Source organism: Coenobita brevimanus, chromosome 51, assembly GCF_032717465.1.
Source record: "Coenobita brevimanus isolate Jiangsu-jjx chromosome 51, ASM3271746v2, whole genome shotgun sequence".
NCBI classification, from domain to species: domain Eukaryota; kingdom Metazoa; phylum Arthropoda; class Malacostraca; order Decapoda; family Coenobitidae; genus Coenobita; species Coenobita brevimanus.
Window position 1 is genome coordinate 23,358,502 of NC_137004.1, and position 21,887 is coordinate 23,380,388.

Sequence of the window (21,887 nt, forward strand, 5' to 3'; positions counted from 1 at the left end):
AACGTGACCGCGATGAAGGTAGTCTTGTATCATCGTCTTTACCACTGCTCCCGACAGTCCAATACTTCGACCTTCTATTATGTCTGTCTGTGCACCGGTGTACAAGACTATGTCTTGCGCGTATCCAGTCCTACAGTCACACATAACAAAGATCTTGAACCCAAAACGGTGCCTTTTGCTGGGTATATACTGTCTGAATGAAATATTGCCTCTCCACAACACGAGACTCTCGTCTATGACGAGATCTCTATAGGGATAGAATGAGGAACGAAAGGTTTGCCTGAGGTGATCAAAGACCAACCGAATTCGCCTCATTTTGTCAGTGTTGTTTGCATTTGCAGGGTCATGAGCATCATAAAAATGGAGGCGACTTAGAATTTGTTGAAACCGATTACGGCTCATCACTTGACCAAATATGGGGGTAAACATAACAGGGTCCCTAGTCCAGTAAGCAGGAATTCTATTCTTTCTTATAATACCCATCAAAAGGACCAGGGCAAAAAATAAAAACATTTCTGGAAGGGAGACAGGGTAATCATAGATCATAGAATGCCTACTCCTTGTTCCCAATCTTTCACTTTCTAGGCGCTGGGCGCTTGCAAACAGGTTTGTTTGGTAAACGATCTGCTCCACGAATGCCTCACTGAAAAACAGGTGGAAAAAAATCCAACCTGGTGGAATTACTGTGAATACCTGGTGCAATGCAGCCAGATCGCCCTTGCTCAGTGAAGGGGTGAATGAGGGGAGAAAAATCACTCCCATCCTCCCAATCCCACGACACAAATCCCTCGTCCCCATCACCCCCATCACCGCCTTCGTCTGGGTGGGGAGGAGATCCTGGTTGGGGAGGTGGGGGAGAAGGAGTACGGAGGGCTTCCCCACTGTCACTCCTCTTCCCTCTGCCTTTACCCTTTCCCTTTCCCTTACCCTTACGGCCTTGAGGAACATTAGGGGGCTGTGGGGATGAAATAGTAGAATATTGGGGAGCAGAAGACGTGCTGGGGAGTGGTTCCTCCCCACCTTCCCCCTCCATTACCACACCACGTGCTCTCTCACGCAACCTAGCTCGACCACGTGTTAGGGGATATTGGGGAGCATAAGACGTGCTTTGGAGTGGTTCCTCCCCACCTTCCCCCTCCCTCACAACCCCACGTGATAAGGAACGCACCCGCACTGGCCTACATGATCCACTCTGCCGCCTCACACTACGTAGGGAGAGCAATGACTCACTCACGTCACTCTCACTTTCCCTAATCCCTGGACTTTCCATTTCACTCCCCACTCCCTCCACTTGACTTCCTAGCTCCCCAAACAGAATGCTAGGCCCATACCCGCTCATACGACGTGGTGTGCGCTCTGGGCCACGATGTGTAATGACCTCCCGTCCATACCACGTGGCAGCACGTCCCACGGCTCCGTCCTCGTCCTTGACCTCGAATTCTGCTTCCAAATCACGCTGGGGATAGGGATAGGATATACCACGTGCCTTCTTTGCCTCCTGGCCCTCTCTAGCAGCACGGTAAGTCACGTACTGCCGCTTCCTGGGTGACGGAACTTCCTCGTCACTGCTGGTGATTTCTTCCTCCTCTGGCTGCACATAATCTTTGTCCACCTCCTCGTCGTCCAGTGGGGAATCACTGTCGCCGGTAAAGGTGTCCAGGGCGACTTGAATCTCGCTGTCTGAGAGACCTCTCTTAGCCATGTCTGAGCAGGACCGTGGCTACCAGGTAAGTGGACGAGTGGCGGGCTAGCGCGGGTCGCGCGGGGTCGCCGAGTGTCCCCGCCTGGTGGCAGGTAGGGGAAGGTCAGGCGAGGGTACGTACCGCAAATCAAGCGCGAAATTTGAAAATTGTCGAAATTATGCACATTGCAATTGCACGACGTACTGGTACGTCGCCGGGACTGGCAAATGCAAATCGTTGCAATGTACCCATACGTCGACGGGACGGGGCGGGTTAAAAGAATAAATCAAGCTACTATTGAGTAGCCTAGGTTATTTTGCATGGAATGAAGGCATCAGTAACCAAATTAACATCTCAATACGACTGTGATCCGCCAAAATATATTATGCAGAGTTAATAAAGAACACTGAGAAACTTAGGCCGTGTTTTAATTTCGTTGCCTTACGTATTTACGAAAACTACTTTATTGTAACCTAGAAGATATCCACTGTTGACAGTCAGATACCTCTAATTTCTCATTTAAAATGCTTTCAGTAATAGCAGTGATGCTTTTCATGCATTCTAGTATGGCTATACATATTTATTATTATGTGTATGGCTTACCGTGAACGAAATCCAGATGGGAGAGAGTAAAAATTTGAAATAAGTGGGTGAATTGTTGGCGTGCCTCACTGCTTATAGCGTGGCGGGCGGGCTGGCGGAATAATACAATGGCCACCGATTGTGACGTCACAGTCAGATATTGGCGGGAGACCCGGGCCCGTTCAAATCAAGACGGCCTTGCCTCTGTCCTAGCTAAATTATTCAGACTATGCATACGTACTTCTTTATTCCCAAATTCATGGAAAGAAGCCAATATTCACCCAATTCCGAAGAAAGGAAGTTCCTCTGACCCCTCTGATTACAGACCAATAGCTTGGTAAGGTATTTGAAACTTTAAATAATAAGCACATTGTTAAACATCTTGAATCCAACAACTTAATTATAGTCGCGGCGCACGACTCTGAGGTTGTCATTATCGTACCCTGGCAACCTACCATTCAAAAGTGCGTCCGATTTCATGTATTATACACGAATCATATTATTATGCACGAATATATTATACACGAATATTATTATACACGAATATATTATACACGAATCACATGCGTCTCATATTATACACGAAATCAGACGCACTTTTGAATGGTAGGTTGCCAGAGCACGATAACAACAACCTCAGAGTCACGCGCCGCGACTATAGTGATAGACAATATGGTTTCCACCACGAAAGATCCACCATTGACATACTTAATCTCCTAACTCATACCATCCATCAATTAATTGATCTACATGGAGAAACTCTTGCAGTAGCTCTTGATATTTCTAAAGCTTTCGACAGAGTATGGCACTGTTCCCTGCTGTCCATTTTTCCTTTGATTTCTTCATATCTTAGTGACAGGAAAATAAGAGTAGATGATGTATATTCCAATTTCCACTCAGTTAACGCCGGCGTGCCGCAGAGGTCAATTCTGGCGCCAACCCTATTCCTGGTTCATATTAATGACCTCTTATCAGTCACCTACAATCCCATCCACTCATACGCAGATGACTCAACACTACATAGTTCATTCACACTCAGACACCCATTTACAAAGTCTAATATCTCAACCTCTCAACTCACTACAGCCATCTCCATAAATCAAGACCTATCTACGATCAGTGAATGGGGACAAAACAACCTTGTCTCTTAATGCTAGTAAAACTATCTACCTGTCTATTGCCAGACGCCTCAATCCCGTTCGAGGTGGACATAAACAAATCGCCTCCACGTCGCCCTGTCCCCCGCCATTTCACTGCCCTGCTCCCAACTCACACCCCCTCTCTCATATACCTCTCCTCCCCATCCCTCCATCTCATCCTCGGCCTCCCCCTCCCTCCATCTCATCCTCGGCCTCCCCCTCCCTCTCCCCCTCTCCACCTCACATGCACTTTCTTCGTCAGTCTTTCACTCTCCATCCTTTCCACATGGCCAAACCACCTCAGTGTATTAATCCTAATGCTTCCTATCGCACCACATCCACACCACAACGCTCCTTTATATCCTCATTTGTCAGCCTGTCTCTCCATGTGACTCCACAGGCTCCTCTTAAATAACTCATTTCCACTGCTCTCACTCTTGACTTGTGCCCTTCCAACAACGGCCAAGCTTCACTTCCATACGTTAGAGTTGGTATCACAATACTGTCATGCAGTAACTTTTTCACGTCCAAGCTCACTTCCCTGTTTCTTATTACTGCTTTCAAGGAACCAGCAACCTTTCTTCCCTGCTGTACCCTTTCAAGCACTTCACCCTCCAAACCTCCATCCTTACTCATCACACTACCCAAGTACTTAAACGTACTCACATTTTCCAATTCCTCACCATCCAACCTCGCTGTACATTCACTGACTTCACCTCTCTCAAAGACCATCACTTTACTCTTCCCTACATTCACCTTTAGATTTCGTTTCTTACACACTCTCCCAAACTCATCCACCAAGCCTTGCAGCTCCCCTTAGTAAAACTAAATATATACAACTTACTAATAGACAGATATTGCCAGATTCGTACATTACCTCCAGTGCTACTAATATTCCCATCTTCAAAAGTATTGAAATTCTTGGCGTCTCACTTAAAAATGCCCTCATCTGGACCTCTCATGTTAGATCACTTGCTAAAACCGCCTCAGAGAAACTTGGATTATTGTACAGAGTCCGTAACTTCTTCGCTGATGAGCAGTTAGCTATAATTTATAGAAATCATGTGCGCTCTCAGCTTGAATAGTGCTCACCCTTGTGGAATGGATGGGGAGAGGTTGCATTAAAACAACTAGACAAAATTCAGAACAAAGCCGCTAGAATTATTAACAACCCTGCCATTACAAATAAACTACCTCCCCTGCAAGTACGAAGGAATGTTTCCTCCCTTGCATTATTTTGCATATATTTTTTTGGCAAAGACTCAGACGAAGTTGCGTCCATGGTGCCACCTCTCCATGCCTTCCCTCGTGCTACACAGGCATTTGGTAGCGCTCATGGCTGGAATGTCACTCTGCCACATTGCAGAACTTCTGCCTATCAGAATTCTTTCATTCCCCGAACTGCATCTCTCTGGAACTCGCTTCCCAAGAGTTTTTCCCTCCAAATTTCAACCGACAGCTGTTCAAGTCTAACAGATGTTTTATGAACAGAGGACACCAGTAATCTGGTGTATGGATTATTATTTTTTTAAATTAATTTGTTTGTTGTTGTTATTAAAAAAAAAAAAAAAATAGGAGAGAGGCAGGATACAAAAACTCAAGGCAACAACCTTGCATGTGTACTAAATTCTACAGCGGAACGGGTAGATGTCACGAATACAGATATACTGGACAATTATATTTCTTAGGCCTTGATATGGATTGTTAGTATCGCGCAGGATACTACTCAGGTCAAGGTCGGGTAAGGTGAATAGCACTGAGGGCAGAGGGGTTATGCACTATCTGCAGGAAGTCCAAGTTTTATATGCTGGTGGAATTGGTGGTCCTATTTCACTGTGGGTAATTATTACTTTAACACTGGGGCCTGTGTATGATCTTAGTGTGGTGCGACGTTATTATTTGGCAGCGTATTCACTGTGATGGACCCGTATTTCATTGCATTGCCACATTCACAGTTTCACTGTTACTCTTTTTTATTGTCACTGATGCTTTCCTCACTGACTTCCTTTATACTGTTAATGCACTGTTCTGCCTTTATTTCACTGTCACAGACACTGTGCTTTCACTGTTACTCCTTTCGGGTCTGGACGTCGTGGTGATCACATACAAGGGCAGCGGAGGCGACTCAGCCTCACTACTGACGGGGCTGGGTTCCACCAGGGGCCTCTGTGTTCAGGGGCCATGGGATCACACATAGGGGAGTCCTCTCTCATCCAAGGCTGCTGATGGCGAAGGGTCCCTCACTTTCAGGGCTTGGGGTGGGAGTTTGGCCCTCAGGGCTGGGGCCAAATAGCTGCCTGAATTTCTCGCTCAGGCGCCTGATGGAGGACGAAGATATCCTGGGTCTGGGTGTAGGGAGGTCCCGCCCGGGGGTCCTGGGGGCAGTCTGGAGGTCCCGAGGCCTGCGGTCCCCAGTGTGCGGAGACGCCACCAGGCTGCGGCGTCGGCCTACATCGGGGTCTGTCAGGCGAGTCCTCTCAGGGTCCGGATGCAGGGAGAAGAACCCAGTGGGAGTCACGGGGCCTCTCCAGTACTCCTCCAGGCCGGGGGCTCCCTCTGGGTTGTAGGTTGGTGAACAGGAGTCAGGACCTGATGGAGGAGCGGCTACCGGCCGTCTCCTGCCATAGGGCCCGGCTACTGGCCTTGGCCTGGGGAAGAAGCGGCTACAGGCCGACTCAGGGGCACCTTCAGAGTGGCTACAGGTCGTCTCCTGATGAAGGTGGGAGCGACTACCGGCTGTCTCCTGGTTCCCTTGGGAGCGGTTACAGGCTGTCTCCTGTAGGAGGGTCGAGCAGCTACAGGCCGTCTCTCGAGGGGTACCTTCAGAGTGGCTACCGGTTGTCTCCTGACGAAGGCGGGAGCGGCTACAGGCCGTCTCCTGTTTGCCTCTGGAGGGGCTGCAGGCTGTCTCCTGTAGGAGGGTCGAGCGGCTACAGGCCGTCTCCTGTAGGAGGGTCGAGCGGCTACAGGCCGTCTCCTGTAGGAGGGTCGAGCGGCTACAGGCCGTCTCATTAGGGGCACCTTCAGAGCAGCTTCTGGCTGTCTCCTGACGAAGGCGGGAGCGACTACAGACTGTCTCCTGTTTGCCTCCATAGCGGCTGCAGGCTGTCTCCTGTAGGAGGGTTGAGCGGCTACCAGCTATCTCAGGGGTGCTGACTGGAGCTGGAGTAACAGCTCCACCCCGTGGTTGTTGGCGGTTGGCTCGCTCGGAAGGTAGTCTTGTATTCCTGCTATGGTGGCGGCAGGCAAACTCTGGGTCATAGGGGCGCACGGCCCAGGCGGATTTATGTCCTTGTCGCCCGGAGTCCAGGCGTGCTGTATATGCTCCTCAGTGGGCTTCTTCTGGGGGTGTTGGGTTGCCCTCCGTGATATTATACTGCATTTTAGCACTAAAACCATTTATTCTACACAACACGTTTTTGTAGGGTGGACCCTTGTGGACCCTTCCGACTCCCCCCACCCACACACACAAACAATCCCGGTTCATTCCACCCATTTCTTTATCCCTCATGTTCATTTCTTTACCTCCCTGACAATTATATTTTTGGAAGGTACTTTGAAATGCATCTTTACAGTACTCAGATCACCAATTCTATACCATCCATTTTCATAGGGAAGTGAGCATGGAAGTGAAGCTTGGACCTTGTTGGTGGGACAGAAGTCAAGAGTGAGAGCAGTGTAAATGAGTTATTTGAGAGGAGCATGTGCAGTCACATGGAGAGATAGGCTGACAAATGAGGAAGTGAAGGAATGTTACGGTGTGGATGTAGATGTGACAGGATACGTTAGGAGAAACACATTAAGGTGGTTTGGCCACGTGGAGAGGAAGGAGAGTGATAGACTGATGCGGAGAGTGTATGTGGGTGAGGTGGAGGGAGGGGGAGGCCAAGGATGAGATGGAGGGATGGAGTGGTGAGGTATGTGAGAGAGAGAGAGGTGTGAGCTAGGAGCAGGGCAGTGAAATGGCAGGGGACAGAGCAACATGAAGACAAATTGTTTGTGGCCACTCCTTACAGGATTAAGGCGTCTGGCAATAGATAGACAGACAGATATTTTCCTTTCCCAGTTCCACCGCCCCAAAACGTTTCAGTCCATCCCACCCATTACTTTGTTCACCTCACCCATTTCTTTATCCTTTTTTTGAAGGCTTCACGACCCGAGACAGGTTACTGTTGAGCCCACTATATTCTCTTTACACTAACTTGGCCTAAAATTGCCATCTCTTCACTGACTAGCTCCAAACTTTCAAGAAAATTGCCTTTGTTGCTGCTTCCACTGTCTTCCCTGTAACCTCTGCGCAATTTTCTGTTCTGCTATTAGACATGGGACTTTTCCGACTAGTTTCACATAATGTCTGTTTCCATTTATCTGTTTTTCATAAGCCAAAACTGTAAGACAATATTAATGCTTCTTCCTGATACTAGCTGGGACTGAAAGTCTTTCCATGCACAAAATGTGGCCCTGTGATCATGACGTTCTCTCATACTATGCAGATCTAGTCTTTTTCTTTTGCTTTTTCCACTGTTTATAACACACTGAGCCTTATAATATGGAGAGGCTTTCTCATGGATAGCGCTGCATAGTTTGTGTGCCCATCGCCAGGGGCAAAGGGCAGTGCTGATGATGTTTATGGATTACACCTTACGCCCGCACATTTTGAAATCAGCCGATGAATTCGGAAAATATAGTGCCATGGTCCACTGCGCAACTAAAATATAGTGCCATGACCCACTGCTCTGCTTATGTGAGCAACAGCAAAACAGAAACAGCAAGCACTTTCTCAACATAATTGTCATCTGTTGACATGGAAGGTCGTCCAGATTTGGGACTGTAATTTGGTGAATGTTCTTCCTGATTTGACCCACTGGGACTACTTGTGATACTGCATACGGCTCAAACAATCATTTCATTATGTCTGTTGCAACATTTGAAAAGTCTCTGTATAAGTTTTTCCCAATCTGAAACAGAATTTCATGCAAACACATTGTTCTTCAAGATTCTTCATCAATCAACTTGCAACAAATTGCCAAATGCACTTAACGCATGTCAAACACATGTTCACTCAAGCACATGTACCCTTGATGACTAAGTGATGTGGCGCGATGTAGCTAGTGTTAGGCCGCTTTCACACGAGGCCACCGGTGGCCAGAATTAGTTGCCTCCCAAAGTTTTCAATGGAGCCTTTGATACGAGGCCACTGCAGTTGCCTGGCCAGCAACCAGTTCCCGGCGGTGGCTCGCACGCGCAACTAGTGTCCGCCACTGGCGGTTGCTGCGACTCACCGTAAAGCATTGTTCCAAATAGGAGCTTTCATACGGCGACCCCAGTTGCCGCCAGCAAGGCAAGGAGAAGGAGCTCTTCCTGTGACACCATTCTTTCAACTGAGAACCATGCTAAGGAGTGGCATGAGTTCAATGGAGGACACTATTTGCCGGCCCCTTCACACTGGGCCACCAGTGGCGGCCACTAGTGGCCTTGTGTGAAAGCGGCCTTAGACTAAAGCTAAAAGTTGCCGCTAAACAGTGCTCCTGTCACAATCACCCTACACCAGCTAGTTGGTGCACTATTTAAAAAGTTTAGTTTCTTTTTGGGCAGACCTCATACAGTATACACATACGAAGCTGACCCTGAATTTGCAATGATATTGTTCAAATCTCCCACTCAGTTGCACTGAATCTCAAGGAAAGGATGAAATAATCATTAGTTAATATGGAGAGAACACTTTAAGGAGATTGGCCTGGGAAGAGGGAAGGGTTCCAGAGGACTGGAAATCAGGTATAATTGTTCCTTTATACGAAGGAAAAGGGGAGAGAGAAGTATGTGGTAACCATACAGGTATTTGCCTTCTTAGTGTGACTGGAAAAATATATGGCAGAATACTCACTGATAGGGTTAAGCATATAACAGAGGAGCTAGTTAGAGATGAACAAGGGGGATTTTGGATGGGAAAAGGATGTGCAGATCAGATATTTGTTCTAAGATGTTTAGAGAAGAAGTATCTAATGAAGGGAAAGAAAAGTGTATGCTGCCTTCATGGACTTGGAGAAAGCTTATGACAGAATAGTTAGGCAAGGTATGTGGTAGGAATTAAGAATATATATGGAGTGGAGGGGAAATTGCTGAGTGCTGTGAAGAATATGTACAAAGGAGCTAGGGCTACAGTGCGAATGGATGGTGAGCTGAGTGAGTTCTTTGATCTACATGTGAGACTGAAACAGGAATGTGTGATGTCTCCATGGCTGTTTAATATATTCATGGATGGGGTTGTACAGGAGGTGCAGGGTATGGCAGTGGATGTGGGGGTGGCTCTAATGAATGAGGGTGAGGTGTGGAAGATTCTGGTGTTGCTGTTTGCTGATGATACAGTATTGCTGAATGAAGATGAAAGGGAGTTGCATGGCTTGGTGAAAGAATTTGGGACTGTGTGTAAGAAGAGGAATCTGAAAGTTATTGTAAACAAGAGTAAAGTTATAGTGTTTGAGAGAAATGAAGTCACAGAATCCATAGTGAGGCTGGATGGTGAGGATGTGGAGACTGTGAGTGCTTTCAAGTACTTGGGTAGTGTGATGAGTAAGGATGGAAGTTTTAGGGATGAAGTGCTTGAAAGGGTACAGCAGGGAAGGAAGTTTGTTGGTTCACTGAGAGCGGTGATGAGAAATAGGGAGGTGAGTAGGGGAGTCAAGAAGTCACTGCATGACAGTATTGTGATCCCTACCCTGACGTATGGAAGCGAGGCATGGATCTTGCTTGAGGGGAACAAGTCAAGAGTGAGAGCAGAAAGATAAATACACAAGAAAATTCAGTCCCTCACCCTCTTCCTAAGAGACATTTGCCTAACCACAGGCAGAAAGTTTTGGCCTCTTGGTTTTGCACTCTCTCTCTTTCCTTTCCTCCTCTTGTTACTTTCATCCCTCTCTCGTATTCATATTCCAGTCACATCCAAAGATTATAAATGAAAACAATACGAGAAAATTCTGGAAAGGAGGAAGTGTGAAAGGGTTAATACAGTTTCTCTCTTTTGTAATGCTTCTGATACTTCTACCACACTCTCTTATCCACTTTTAAGTCACATCCAAAGGTTATGAAAGAAAATTAAAACAGAAAATACACAAGAAATTTGCATCCATCACCCACTCCCTAAGAAATGTTTACCTAAAGTCAGGCAGGTGATTCTGATCTTTCTCTCTCTCTCCATTCCCTAGCCTCAGAATCCCTTACTTCAAGCCCATTTCGGATCTCTCTATGGTTTGTGTTCCCTACTGTGCCCTTTTCATATCTATAAGCCTAACCATCCCTATGTGTGTTTCTGTAACTTATCATAATAGCAAATATGTACTGTATTTAGTGGGTATAAATTGATGTAAAAGGGAAAATTTGTGTTTCTGAGTGGGGTGCCCAGTATCAATGGGGTGTTTCTGAAAATCACAGAAGGCACAGTGGACCCTAGTTTAATACATTCCTGTGCTATTTAAAAAGCCTATTTCTCTTTGTTAAAGTCAACATTGTGTGAAACTGTGAATCACAGTAATGTCATATACCATAATATAAAAAAATATGCAACGGAAAATGTAATTATAATGTAGCATGAATTGTTTTATTTATCATATGGATATGAAATATTCGTTAACGGCAACCCCACCATTTCACTGATCCTGTAATATTACATTTCTACGTAGAGGTTCTTAATGTACAGTTGGCTCGGACAGTAAATTAAGCCAAAAAAAAACTCATTCAGTCTCTAGGCGTAAAGCTGAGTAAATACTGGCATTCGTCATCACATTTCATCCAGTATGGGGGACTGTCCCAAAGCCAGGATCATTTATGCATCATTGTTTGGCAGATATCGCTGAGAATGAACGCTAAAGGTAAAGTAAGCCAAGATATCTGCCTTCGCTGCACATACAGGGAGTCAAGGTCTATATTAACGATCTGCACAGCTGGATGCAGAGGAGTTCAAGGAAAGTGATTGTGGAATGAGTGAGTAGTAAAAAACTTAAACAGAGGACTGTCCAGTGCTGTGCATGTGTGACCTGGGTGGGCAAAATGTTGAATACCAGCTTTTACTCCAATATTTATGCAACTATTAAATTTAAGCCAACACAGTCTGAATGAGTCAAGATACGCATTAGGCTTAATTTGCAGTCTGAGCCAACTATATATTAAGAACCTCACTTCCAATACATGTCGCAGAAATGTAATATTACAGGACGAGTGAAATGGTGGGGTTGCCCTTAATTAATATTTCTATCTATCTATCTATTGCCAGATGCCTTAATCCTGTAAGGGGTGGCCACAAACAAATCGCCTCCATGTCACACTGTCCCCCGCCATTTCACTGCCCTGCTCACAGTTCACACCCCCCTCTCATGTACAAGGTGCTACCCAAAAGTTCCAGTAATTTGAATATTGTAAGAAAATACAGAAGTTACCTTCCCTCCTAGTTCTCACTGTCACCTTTGAAGTAATCCCCTTGGGCATATATACAGTGGTCCCAGTGTTTTTCCATGAGTCCATGCATCCCTGGAAGGCTTCAGTAGTGATGATCTTGAGCACCTTCTGCAATTCTGTCTAGGTCTCCTCAATCAAGTCATATTGAGGCCCTTTCAGTCGTAATTTCAGCTTGGGAAACAGGAAAAAGTCGCAGGGGACAAGGTCAGGCAAATAGGGTGGGTGGGGAACGACTACCGTGTTAGTGGAAGCCAGGAACTGCCGGACAACAACTGATATAGGATCCAGTCTATCCTTGTTTTTCCACTGTTCTGGACGTTTGTGGCAGATGTTCTCCCTCAGACACTGCAAAACTTAACAGTATAACTTTCCACTGACAGATTGACCTGGTGGGACGAATTCTTTGTGAACAATCCCTTGGATATCAACGAAAACGATCAACACTGACTTGACATTGCTGCGCCACTGGTCCGCCATTGCAAAACCACCAAACCACCTACACACCATGTTACAATAGTGAGCGTAGCTCAACAACACGACCGCTCATAGACACAGCCAGGGCCACACTGACACACAAGGGGTGCTGCTGGCTCCTCCTAGTGGCAAAAGGCAAAACTGTAAAACAATTGGCTACTTCTGTTTAAATTACTGGAACTTTTGGGTAGCACGTCATACTTCTCCACTCCATCCCTCCACCTCATCCTTGGCCTCCCCCTCCTTCTCCCCTCCTCCATCTCACTCACATACACTCTCTTCATCAGTCTCTCGCTCTCCATCCTCCCACATGGCCAAACCACCTCACTGTGTTTCTCCTAACGCTTCCTATCACATCCACATCCACATCACAATGGTTCTTCACTTCCTCATTTGTCAGCCTGTCTCTCCATGTGACTCCACATGCTCCTGTCAAATAACTTATTTCCACTGCTATCACTCTTGACTTGTGTCCCTCCAACAAGGTCCAAACTTCACTTACATATGTTAGAGTCAGTATGACAATACTGTCATGCAGTAACTTTTTCACTTTCATGCTTTCTTCTCTGCCACAGTCTGTCTCGCCTCTTCATTCCACCATGCTGTTCCTTGCACCTCCTTTCATCTCTTCACCCCACACATCACCTCACATGCTGCACAGATTTCTTCTGTGAATATCTTGCACACACCTTCCACGTCCCCCACCTGCTCCAAATCATATTTACCCAATCGCTTCTCCACTTCTCTCATTATTCTGCTTTTTTTCTATGCTCTTGTAACCTTTCCACCCTCCTTATATGAACTACTTCCTGCAGTCCTTCCCTTCTTCTATTCCTCCACTTCATTTCAACCTTGACTTTCACCATCACCACCAAGAATAGGTCAGAAGGTCCATTCCCCCAACCTCTATATGCTCTTGCATCCATTACACACCTTCTGTATATGATAGGTAAACCAATTCACGCTATGTTATAGTTACGTTTTCTTCATCATCATCTTCATCATCCTGACTTCCTTTCCCACCCTAAGGCAGGATGATATGGTATATGGCGATTCACAGTTTCACACAACGGTGTAGATATTTAACAAAGAGAAATAAGCTTTTTAAACACCGCAGGAATGTGTTAAACTAGAGTCCGCAGCGCTCTCAATCGGAACTAGCTATGAAAGCACCCCATCAGGATAAATCCCATAGGGTCTGTGCTTTCGTTATTGTACAGCTTTGTTATCTAAGCTCAATTCCAAATATCCACGATAACCAAGGGATCACTGTATATAGTCATGGGGCACGACTCTGAGGTTGTCATTGTTGTACCCTGGCAACCTACAGCTACTGCAAATTGACTTAGGACCTCCCCACACAAGGTATTAAAAAACACAGAAATCACAGTATATCATAATGTTTGTTCATGAAATGCCATTCATTAATATGAAATCATGTTTCTCTTGTTTTTCAGGAACAGTTGGATGCATTTTGGCATGAAATCACTTAGATCTCTAAAGTAATCTAAGGACATTTCTTTGCACCAAACATTTGTCAGTTCAGTCTTGAGGTTGTTCTGATTGGGTGTCTTCTTCTCTGCCATGATTTTCTTCATCTTTGCTCAGCAGTTTTCTGTCAGATTTAGATCCGGACTATTACTAGGCCAGTCGAGGACCTCAATCTGATTATCCTGAAGCCATTTTGTCACCTTTCTTGCCTTGTGACATGGTTCGTGCATGAAAACGTTGCACCCATGAATAGCAAAAATGTTTAACAAATGATCTTTCAGAACTTGAATGTACCAGCCACCATTCATCATCACGTTCTCAGGAATGAAGCAGAGGCCTCCCCTTCCCATTTCACCTGAGAAACACCCCCATACCATTACTGATTGTGGGTGCTTAACAGTTGGCACCGTGTAAGCAGGGTCATATCGACTATGGGAGGCAGGGCAATGAACCTTGGTAGAACACACCTGGAACACATGAAATGTGCTTTCATCGGAAAACATAACTTTTCCCCACTCATCCGATGTCCAGTGTGCATACTTCTTGGCAAACTGAATGTGCTGCTGCTTCATGCGGTCAGTGAGAAGAGGTTTCTTGGCTGCGGTGCAGCTTGGCAACCCTAGCTCCTTCTGCAAGCAGTGTTGGATAGTTCAAACTGAGACGTCTTGTAACAGCTGGGGATGCATTCTCTTCAATTCTGCTGCTATCAGTCGAAGATTTTTTATTACTTCCCTCTTCAGAAGTGTTATCTGTACCTCTGGAAGTTGTCCTCTTCTCTCCACCGCCATGCTTGTGCTCTGGTATGACATCATGTGGCAGGCTGCGCACTGCAGCAAGAATCTTCGTAACGGTTGAATTTGTGAGTCCAGTACGTTCACAAATCATGTTGGTAGGGACATTATCTTGCCTTCGTGCAATGGTACGGACCCTCTCATCCCTTGAACAATACTTTCCAGGCATGACAAGTCGACTCTAGGATAATAACAGGGCAAACAGTAATGCATATGAAAAAAGAGGGAGGTGCAAGCTCAGAGTGATGGGAACATATACTCCCACTCTCGCTCCTGGGCAAGCACTGACATGCTGTTTCACCACCTCCCACCAACACCAGAGGAGTTGCCAGTTACTTCTTGCCCAAAACATTTACTTGGTAGAGGTGGAAACATAAAGCAAAGACAAACAACTCTCCCATAGCAATTCTGTGTGTGTAGGTCCGAAGTCAATTTGCGGTGGGTGTACCTCTCAACAGTGCATCCGATTTCGTATCATAATATACAAGAATCACATTATTATACAAGAATATTATTATAAATGAAGACAGACCACAAAGACAGACAACTCTCCCATAGCAATTCTGTGTGTGTAGGTCCTAAGTCAATTTGCGGTGGGTGTACCTCTCAACAGTGCATCTGATTTCGTATCATAATATACAAGATTATTATTATTATACATGAATATTACTATACACAAATTTATTATCTACGAATCACATGAGTATCGTATTATACATGAATTAAGCACAGTTGATGGGTAGGTCGCCAGAGTATGACAATGACTACCTCAGAGTTGTGTACCACAACTATGGTCATAAATTATCATCCCTCTGAATTAAACTGATAACTCATACATGGACTTTTAATAATCAAATCTGTCATTTAAATTAAAAGACAACTAGAAAAGCAACCTTTTTTTTTTTTTTTTTTAATCTATCATGTTACAAGCACAATGAGTACCTCCCAAACTGAACATTCCCATACCCTCTCTATTGTACTATTCTGCCTTCTTACCACCCTCTTTACCCTACTGGGCTCAGACCAATTTTCTGTGCTTATCAACTGTACATCTTTGTCATACTGTACTTTAAGCAATTGATCCCAATCATATCCCAACCTATTGCTCCTTCTCAGTTATTCTATCATATCAGCACCATCTCCTCCTGTTGCATCCTCTCCAATCTGCAGGTCATCCAACATTTCCTCTATACCCACTTGTGGAATATCTCCAGCTTCACTTTCTGTTCCATCCTGAGTGAACTTTGACTCATCGCGGTAGATGTTAACATTGGTACGGTACTGTGGGTCCTCCTCAAGGTCTTCCAGGAAGTCGGTATAGTCTCTGCAGTGTGAGATAAATAAAAGTACAGCTTTAATACGAAAAGCATGTCAAGAGTACATATGGAATGTAAACCTCAACATTTAATGTGCACAGTTCAATTGAAGATGTGGCTGGAGGTTCTCACTTATGTTACTGATGCCAAAGACACTGATCGCTACCTTGAAAAGTACAGCAGACATCATATAAGGAGTGGGTGCTAAACTATAGAAAAATGCTCTACTTGATCGGTCCCATAATAATCCATAAATGGCAGCATTAAAATTTTTCACCCTTCTTACAGTGTGGGAAAAAATTATATATATATATATATATATATATATATATATATATATATATATATAATCCATCCATCATCCAATCCTATGTTGCCCTATAGAAGAGCGTAGGAACCCAGGGCTTGGCAAGTTGGTCCTGGCATTTAAGATGAGAGTGACCAGCCTCACTCATCCCTGAGTGGCATTGAGCAATAAACCCCAACCATCCCTTGGATATAAACCTACACAGGCTGAATCTGATTGGAGCACCTTAATTACCCACTAATCCACCAGGTGCAGTAATTTGGTTATATGGTTACCACCAAGCATAGTAAATGGTTTCCTAATGTACAAGAAACCATTTGGCTTGTCACTCAGTATAGAGTCACCCATAGGCAAAAGGAAGAGGGAAGAATGAAGGAAAAAAAGACAGACAAGGGAGTGTGAAGTCACCCGGAGGCAGAAGAAAGAAGAAAGAATGAAGGAAAGAGAGCCAGAAGAGTAAAGAGGGAAGAGAGGATAGGGCAGACACCCAGTGCAGCATTACATCATGTGAGTGATATATATAAGAGGCACCACCCAAAAGTTCCAGTAATTTGAATACTGTAGGAAAATAAGTTACCTTACCTCCTGGTTCTTACTGTCACCTTCAAAGTAGTCCCCTTGGGCATGTATACAGTGGTCCCAGCGTTTATTCCGTGAGTCTATGCATCCTTGGAAGGCTTCAGGCGTGATGGTCTTGAGCACCACCTGCGATTCTGTCAGGATCTCCTTACTTGAGTCATATCGATGCCCTTTTATTTGTAATTTCAGCTTGGGGAACAGGAAAAAGTCACAGGGGGCAAGGTCAGGCGAATAGGGTGGGTGAGGAATGACTACCGTGTTAGTGGAAGCCAGGAACTGCCGGACAACAACTGATGTGTGGGCAGGGGCACTGTCATGATGCTGGACCCAGTCCTTGTTTTTCCACTGTTATGGATGTTTGCGGCAGATGTTCTCCCTCAGATGCTGCAAAACTTCACAGTAAAACTTTCCGCTGACAGAATGACCCGGTGGGACGAATTCCTTGTGAACAATCCCTTGGATATCAAAGAAAACAATCAACACTGACTTGACATTGCTGCGCCATTGGTCTGCCATTGCAAAACCGCCAAACCACCTACACACATTACAGTAGTAAGTGTAGCTCAACAACATGTCCGCTCACAGACAAAGCCGGGGCCACACTGATGCACAAGGGGTGCTGCTGACTCCTCCTAGCAGCACAATGTAAAACTGCAAATGGTTGGCTTCCTCTGTTCAAATTACTGGAACTTTTGGGTAGCACCTCGTGTATATATACTATATAAGTGGGGGGGCTCACCACCTACTCACTCATGTAGTGCTGCTCTCAGGTGTCTGCCCTTTCCTCTCCTCCCTCATTTCCTTCCTTCTTCTTCTGTCTTTCTTTACTTCATTCTTTTCTTTTCCTCCTGCCTATCGATGACACTCCCTCTTTTGTCTTTTTTCCCTTCATTCTTTCCTCTTCCTTCTGCCTATGAGTGACTCTACACTGAGTGGCAAGGCGAAGGGTTTCCTGTACACCAGAAAATCATTTACTACGCTGGGTGGTAACCATGTAACCAAATTATGGCACCTGGTGGTTTAATGGGTAATTAAGGCACTCCAATCGGATTGAGCCAGTGAAAGTTTATATCCACAGGGTGGTTGGGGTTTACTGCTAACGTAATGCCACTCGGGGATGAGTGAGGCTGGTCACTCAACTTAAATGTCAGGACCACCTTGCCTTGCCCTGGGTTCCTACGCTCCTCGTGGGGCAACGAAGGATTGGATGATAGATGGATATATATATATATATATACATATATATATATATACACAAATCATCATCATCAGCCATTTGAGTATCCACTACAGGACTGGCCCATCCTGACTGAAGTGGGGACGATACAGCCAGTGTATCTCTACCAAGTGGCTTAGGTTGTCTGGCAGAGACTGTATGTAGGGTGAGAAGTGCTTGTAAGTGTGATCGTAACGTTGGAGTTGCTTTGGATGTGTGTAAAGTCTGTGAACCAAGTGTAATTAGGCAGTAACTGTTGGGAGTGTTGGTGACGGGGAAACAAAATTGCCAGATCGCAACGGCTACATTACCAAACTCCTCAATTTTCATTACCAAATTCGTAAAGCTAGCATTCATTCGTCACTAATTATATATACAAGTGGAAATACATGTAATCACTCTTCTTATAATTAACAGCATATTGATTATTTTCACACTATGTAGGCTAGCAAATTAATCAGAGACAGCAAACAATCCACCATCTCCATCCTCTGTATCCTCATACATGTGAAAAATCCATTTGGTAATGCATTATTCTGATTCACTGCCAAAGAACTTTTCATTATCAAATTGGCCCACATTTGGTAATGAAAAATACCACATGGCAACCCTGACAGGGGAGGGCGGAGAGGGAAGGAAGGAAAGAGTTAAGGGGCTGTGGTGTATGCAGCTGTTTGGCACCCCGAGGCAATTTCAAATTAAGGGTGGGAAAAAAATTGGATTGGGGTGGGGGGGGTGGGGGGGTTCTTTTTTTTTGGTAATTTTTGGGTTCCGAAGGTCCAGGCCCACAATGTCCGGTAAGTGGGGTGTCCGAATGGTACGGGGATTGAAACATACACTAATCCCTCTACTATCCGATGTAAGAGAGCCAAAGGCATGTCCAGAAAGTGGTCCCGTCCAGATAGTGGGCCCCAGCCTCCTGGACTTGTACTTAAGGACCCTACCCCAGCCTAACTTTGAAAGCGACCTACATAACTCCCTACTGGACATGCATAGCACCTATTTAAACCTATGTAAGACCCTATTCACACCAATAATGGACATAAAGTATGAAATAAATGAAAAGGAACCAAAGAATGAGGAATTAGAAGTGACTGTACCTCAGCCACGGTACTTACAGCACGTCTGTGGCCGCAGGCTTTGGCAGTGGTGAAAATGATATTGAAGCACGTACAGTAATCCACTGTTGTGCTGCACTTAATTCTTTGCACTGTGAGTTATAATTGTCTAACACTGCACATTGTTCATAACTGCACCATGCCAGTTTCACCCGCCAATTTGCACTCCAAAGTTAATCCTTTGCACTCTGAATTCTAATTTCTTAACACTGCAGAACGCTTTAAATTACAGTGTGGTCTAGTGGCGAAGTATTGCAGTTTATTCACAAAAAAAAAAGCACATGCGGCCTCCATTGTGATAAGCATCTACTTGCGATCAAAGTTAGGCAGTAACTGTTGGTGACAGGGAAACAGCTGCCAGATCGCAATGGCCACATTACCAAACTCCTCAATTTTCATTACCAAATTTAACATTCATTACCAAATTCGTAAAGCTAGCATTTATTCTTCACTAATTATACAGTATATACAAGTGAAAATACATGTAATCACTCTCCTTATAATTAACAGCATGCTGATTATTTTCACGCTATGTAGGCAAGCAAATTAATCAGAGAGAGCAAACAATCCACCACCTCCATCCTGTGTATTCTCATACATGTGAAAAATCCATTTGGTAAAGCATTATTCTGATTCATTACCAAACGAATTTTTTATTACCAAATTGGCCCGTATTTGGTAATGAAAAATACCAAATGGCAACCCTGACAGGGGAGGGGGGAGGAAGGAAGGGGTAAAGGTGCCGTGGTGTAAACACCTCTTCAGCGCCGCATGGCAATTTCAAATTACGGGTGGGAAAAAATTTTGATTTTTCAGTATTTTTTCTTTTTTTGGCCCTTTTTGGGTTCCGAAGGTCCAGGCCCACAATGTCCGGTAAGTGGGGTGTCCGGAAAGTGGGCGTCCGGATAGTACAGGGATTACTGTATTTATATATACATATAGGAAGCGTTATGAGGAACACACTGAGGTGGTTTGGCCATGTGGAGAGGATGGAGGGGGGAAGAGGGAGGGGGAGGCCGGGGATGAGATGGAGGGATGGGGGGAGAGGTATATGAGAGAGGGGGGTGTGAGTTGGGAGCAGGGCAGTGAAATGGCGGGGAACAGGGCGACTTGGAGGCGATTTGTTTGTGGCCACCCCAAACAGGATTGAGGCGTCTGGCAATAGATATATATATATATATATATATACATATATACACAGTATACAGTATGTATATACAGTGCTCATCAGAAGTATCGAGTGCCCTGCGTCCCTCCTATGAAACAAACCTTTCAACATTGAAAAAACCTGTAAATAAAGCATTATATTTACCTTTAATGCTTGGTAGGGTATCCTTTGCGCTTCTTCACGGACCTGAGACGTCGTGGAAGCAAAAGGGAGAGGTTCCTCAGGTCCTGGGGTGGTATTTTTGCCCAGGAGTAATAAATGGCTGCTTCCAGCTTAGGCAGAGAGCTCATGTCCTTCCCTCGGAGGTTCTTCTTTACGAGGTACCAGAGGTTTTCTATCGGGCTGAGGTTTGGGCTATTGCCTGGCCAGTCTTTCATGAAGGAGACTTTGCAGTCACAAAGCCAGTTGGTGACCGATTTGGCTTTATCAGCAGGTGCACTGTCCTGCTGAAGCACTCGTGCACCTGTGAGCTCGAAGGACTCAGGTAAATGATCACAAAGAAGCTCCAGGTAAATGTCCTGATTCACTCTGCAGTTCTTGGGAAGCACAACAAGCTTCCCAAAACCTTTCCCAGAGAAACAACCCCATATCATAAGTGAATCAGGGTGTTTGACTGTGCTCTCCACGTAACGGGGGTCAAGCGGGTCACTACCTTTGCGCTGGTACAAGCGCACTCCTCGATTACAGGTAACACTAAACGTTGCCTCATCAGACCACAACACTGATAACCATTGGTCCTCACCCCAGTTAAGGTGCTTGTTAGCAAAGGCAAGCCTACGAAGTCGCTGGTAATGAGTAAGAAGAGGCTTTCTCACAGGCCTGTGACTTGTGTAACCAAATTCATGGACTCTTTGAGACACCATGCGCACTGAAACCTCACCAAACACTTCCGGGTTGCTCTCCTTAATTTTCCTTGCACTCACACGAGGATTAGACTCCACTGCATGTTTTAACACATAAACAGACCTCGGGGAAGTTTTCCTGGGCCTACCAGAACGCGGTTTCTCTGTAGGAATGTCACCACTATTTTCCACTCGAAAACGGGCACACTACCTCCGCACTGTCGATTGAGCCACACCAGCCGAATCACTAATTTCCTTCATGGGGTGGCCTGCCTCCTTTAGAGCAATGATCTGTGATATGATTTCATTCGAAAGTTCACGGGTAGGGGCCATAACAAAGTGGCGAAAGCCAAAACACTGCGGGACACTAGGTAAAAAATGGCACAAGAAGAGAGGGAGGAGTGGCGGAGTTCCTCTCTTTCACACAGCCCGTAGGCAACTGACGCGGCAGCCAACCAGCGCGCAGTAAGGCCTCAAGCTGCCGTGACGTCATGTTAGCGGCCCAAACATCTGGCTCAATTTTTAGTACAGGTACCAAAAAAGGGCGATTCTTTTTTCGCCAAAAGTATTGCGCGCCCTGACATAGGCACTCGATACTTCAGACGAGCACTGTATGCCGTCAAGGGCGCACCCAGGAATTTTCTAAGGGGGGGGCCCGTAGTGAGGTGAGGTGAGGTAATCCGATAATTACTGGGAGGTCATATGCAGGTTTAGAGTCAGAGCTGCTGGCTCAT

General features: G+C 45.3%; 1 protein-coding gene across 1 annotated transcript in view; it reads right to left on the reverse strand.

Moving 5' to 3' along the window:
• Positions 1–15,321: 15,321 nt before the first annotated feature.
• Positions 15,322–21,887, reverse strand: part of Nmd3 (60S ribosomal export protein NMD3) — an 86,936-nt gene continuing 80,370 nt past the window's right edge. The window contains exon 10 of the mRNA XM_080272764.1: positions 15,322–15,931. Within this exon, the coding sequence (XP_080128890.1) occupies positions 15,724–15,931 (208 nt within the window). The 3' untranslated portion in view covers positions 15,322–15,723. The remainder of the gene's footprint in view (positions 15,932–21,887) is intronic.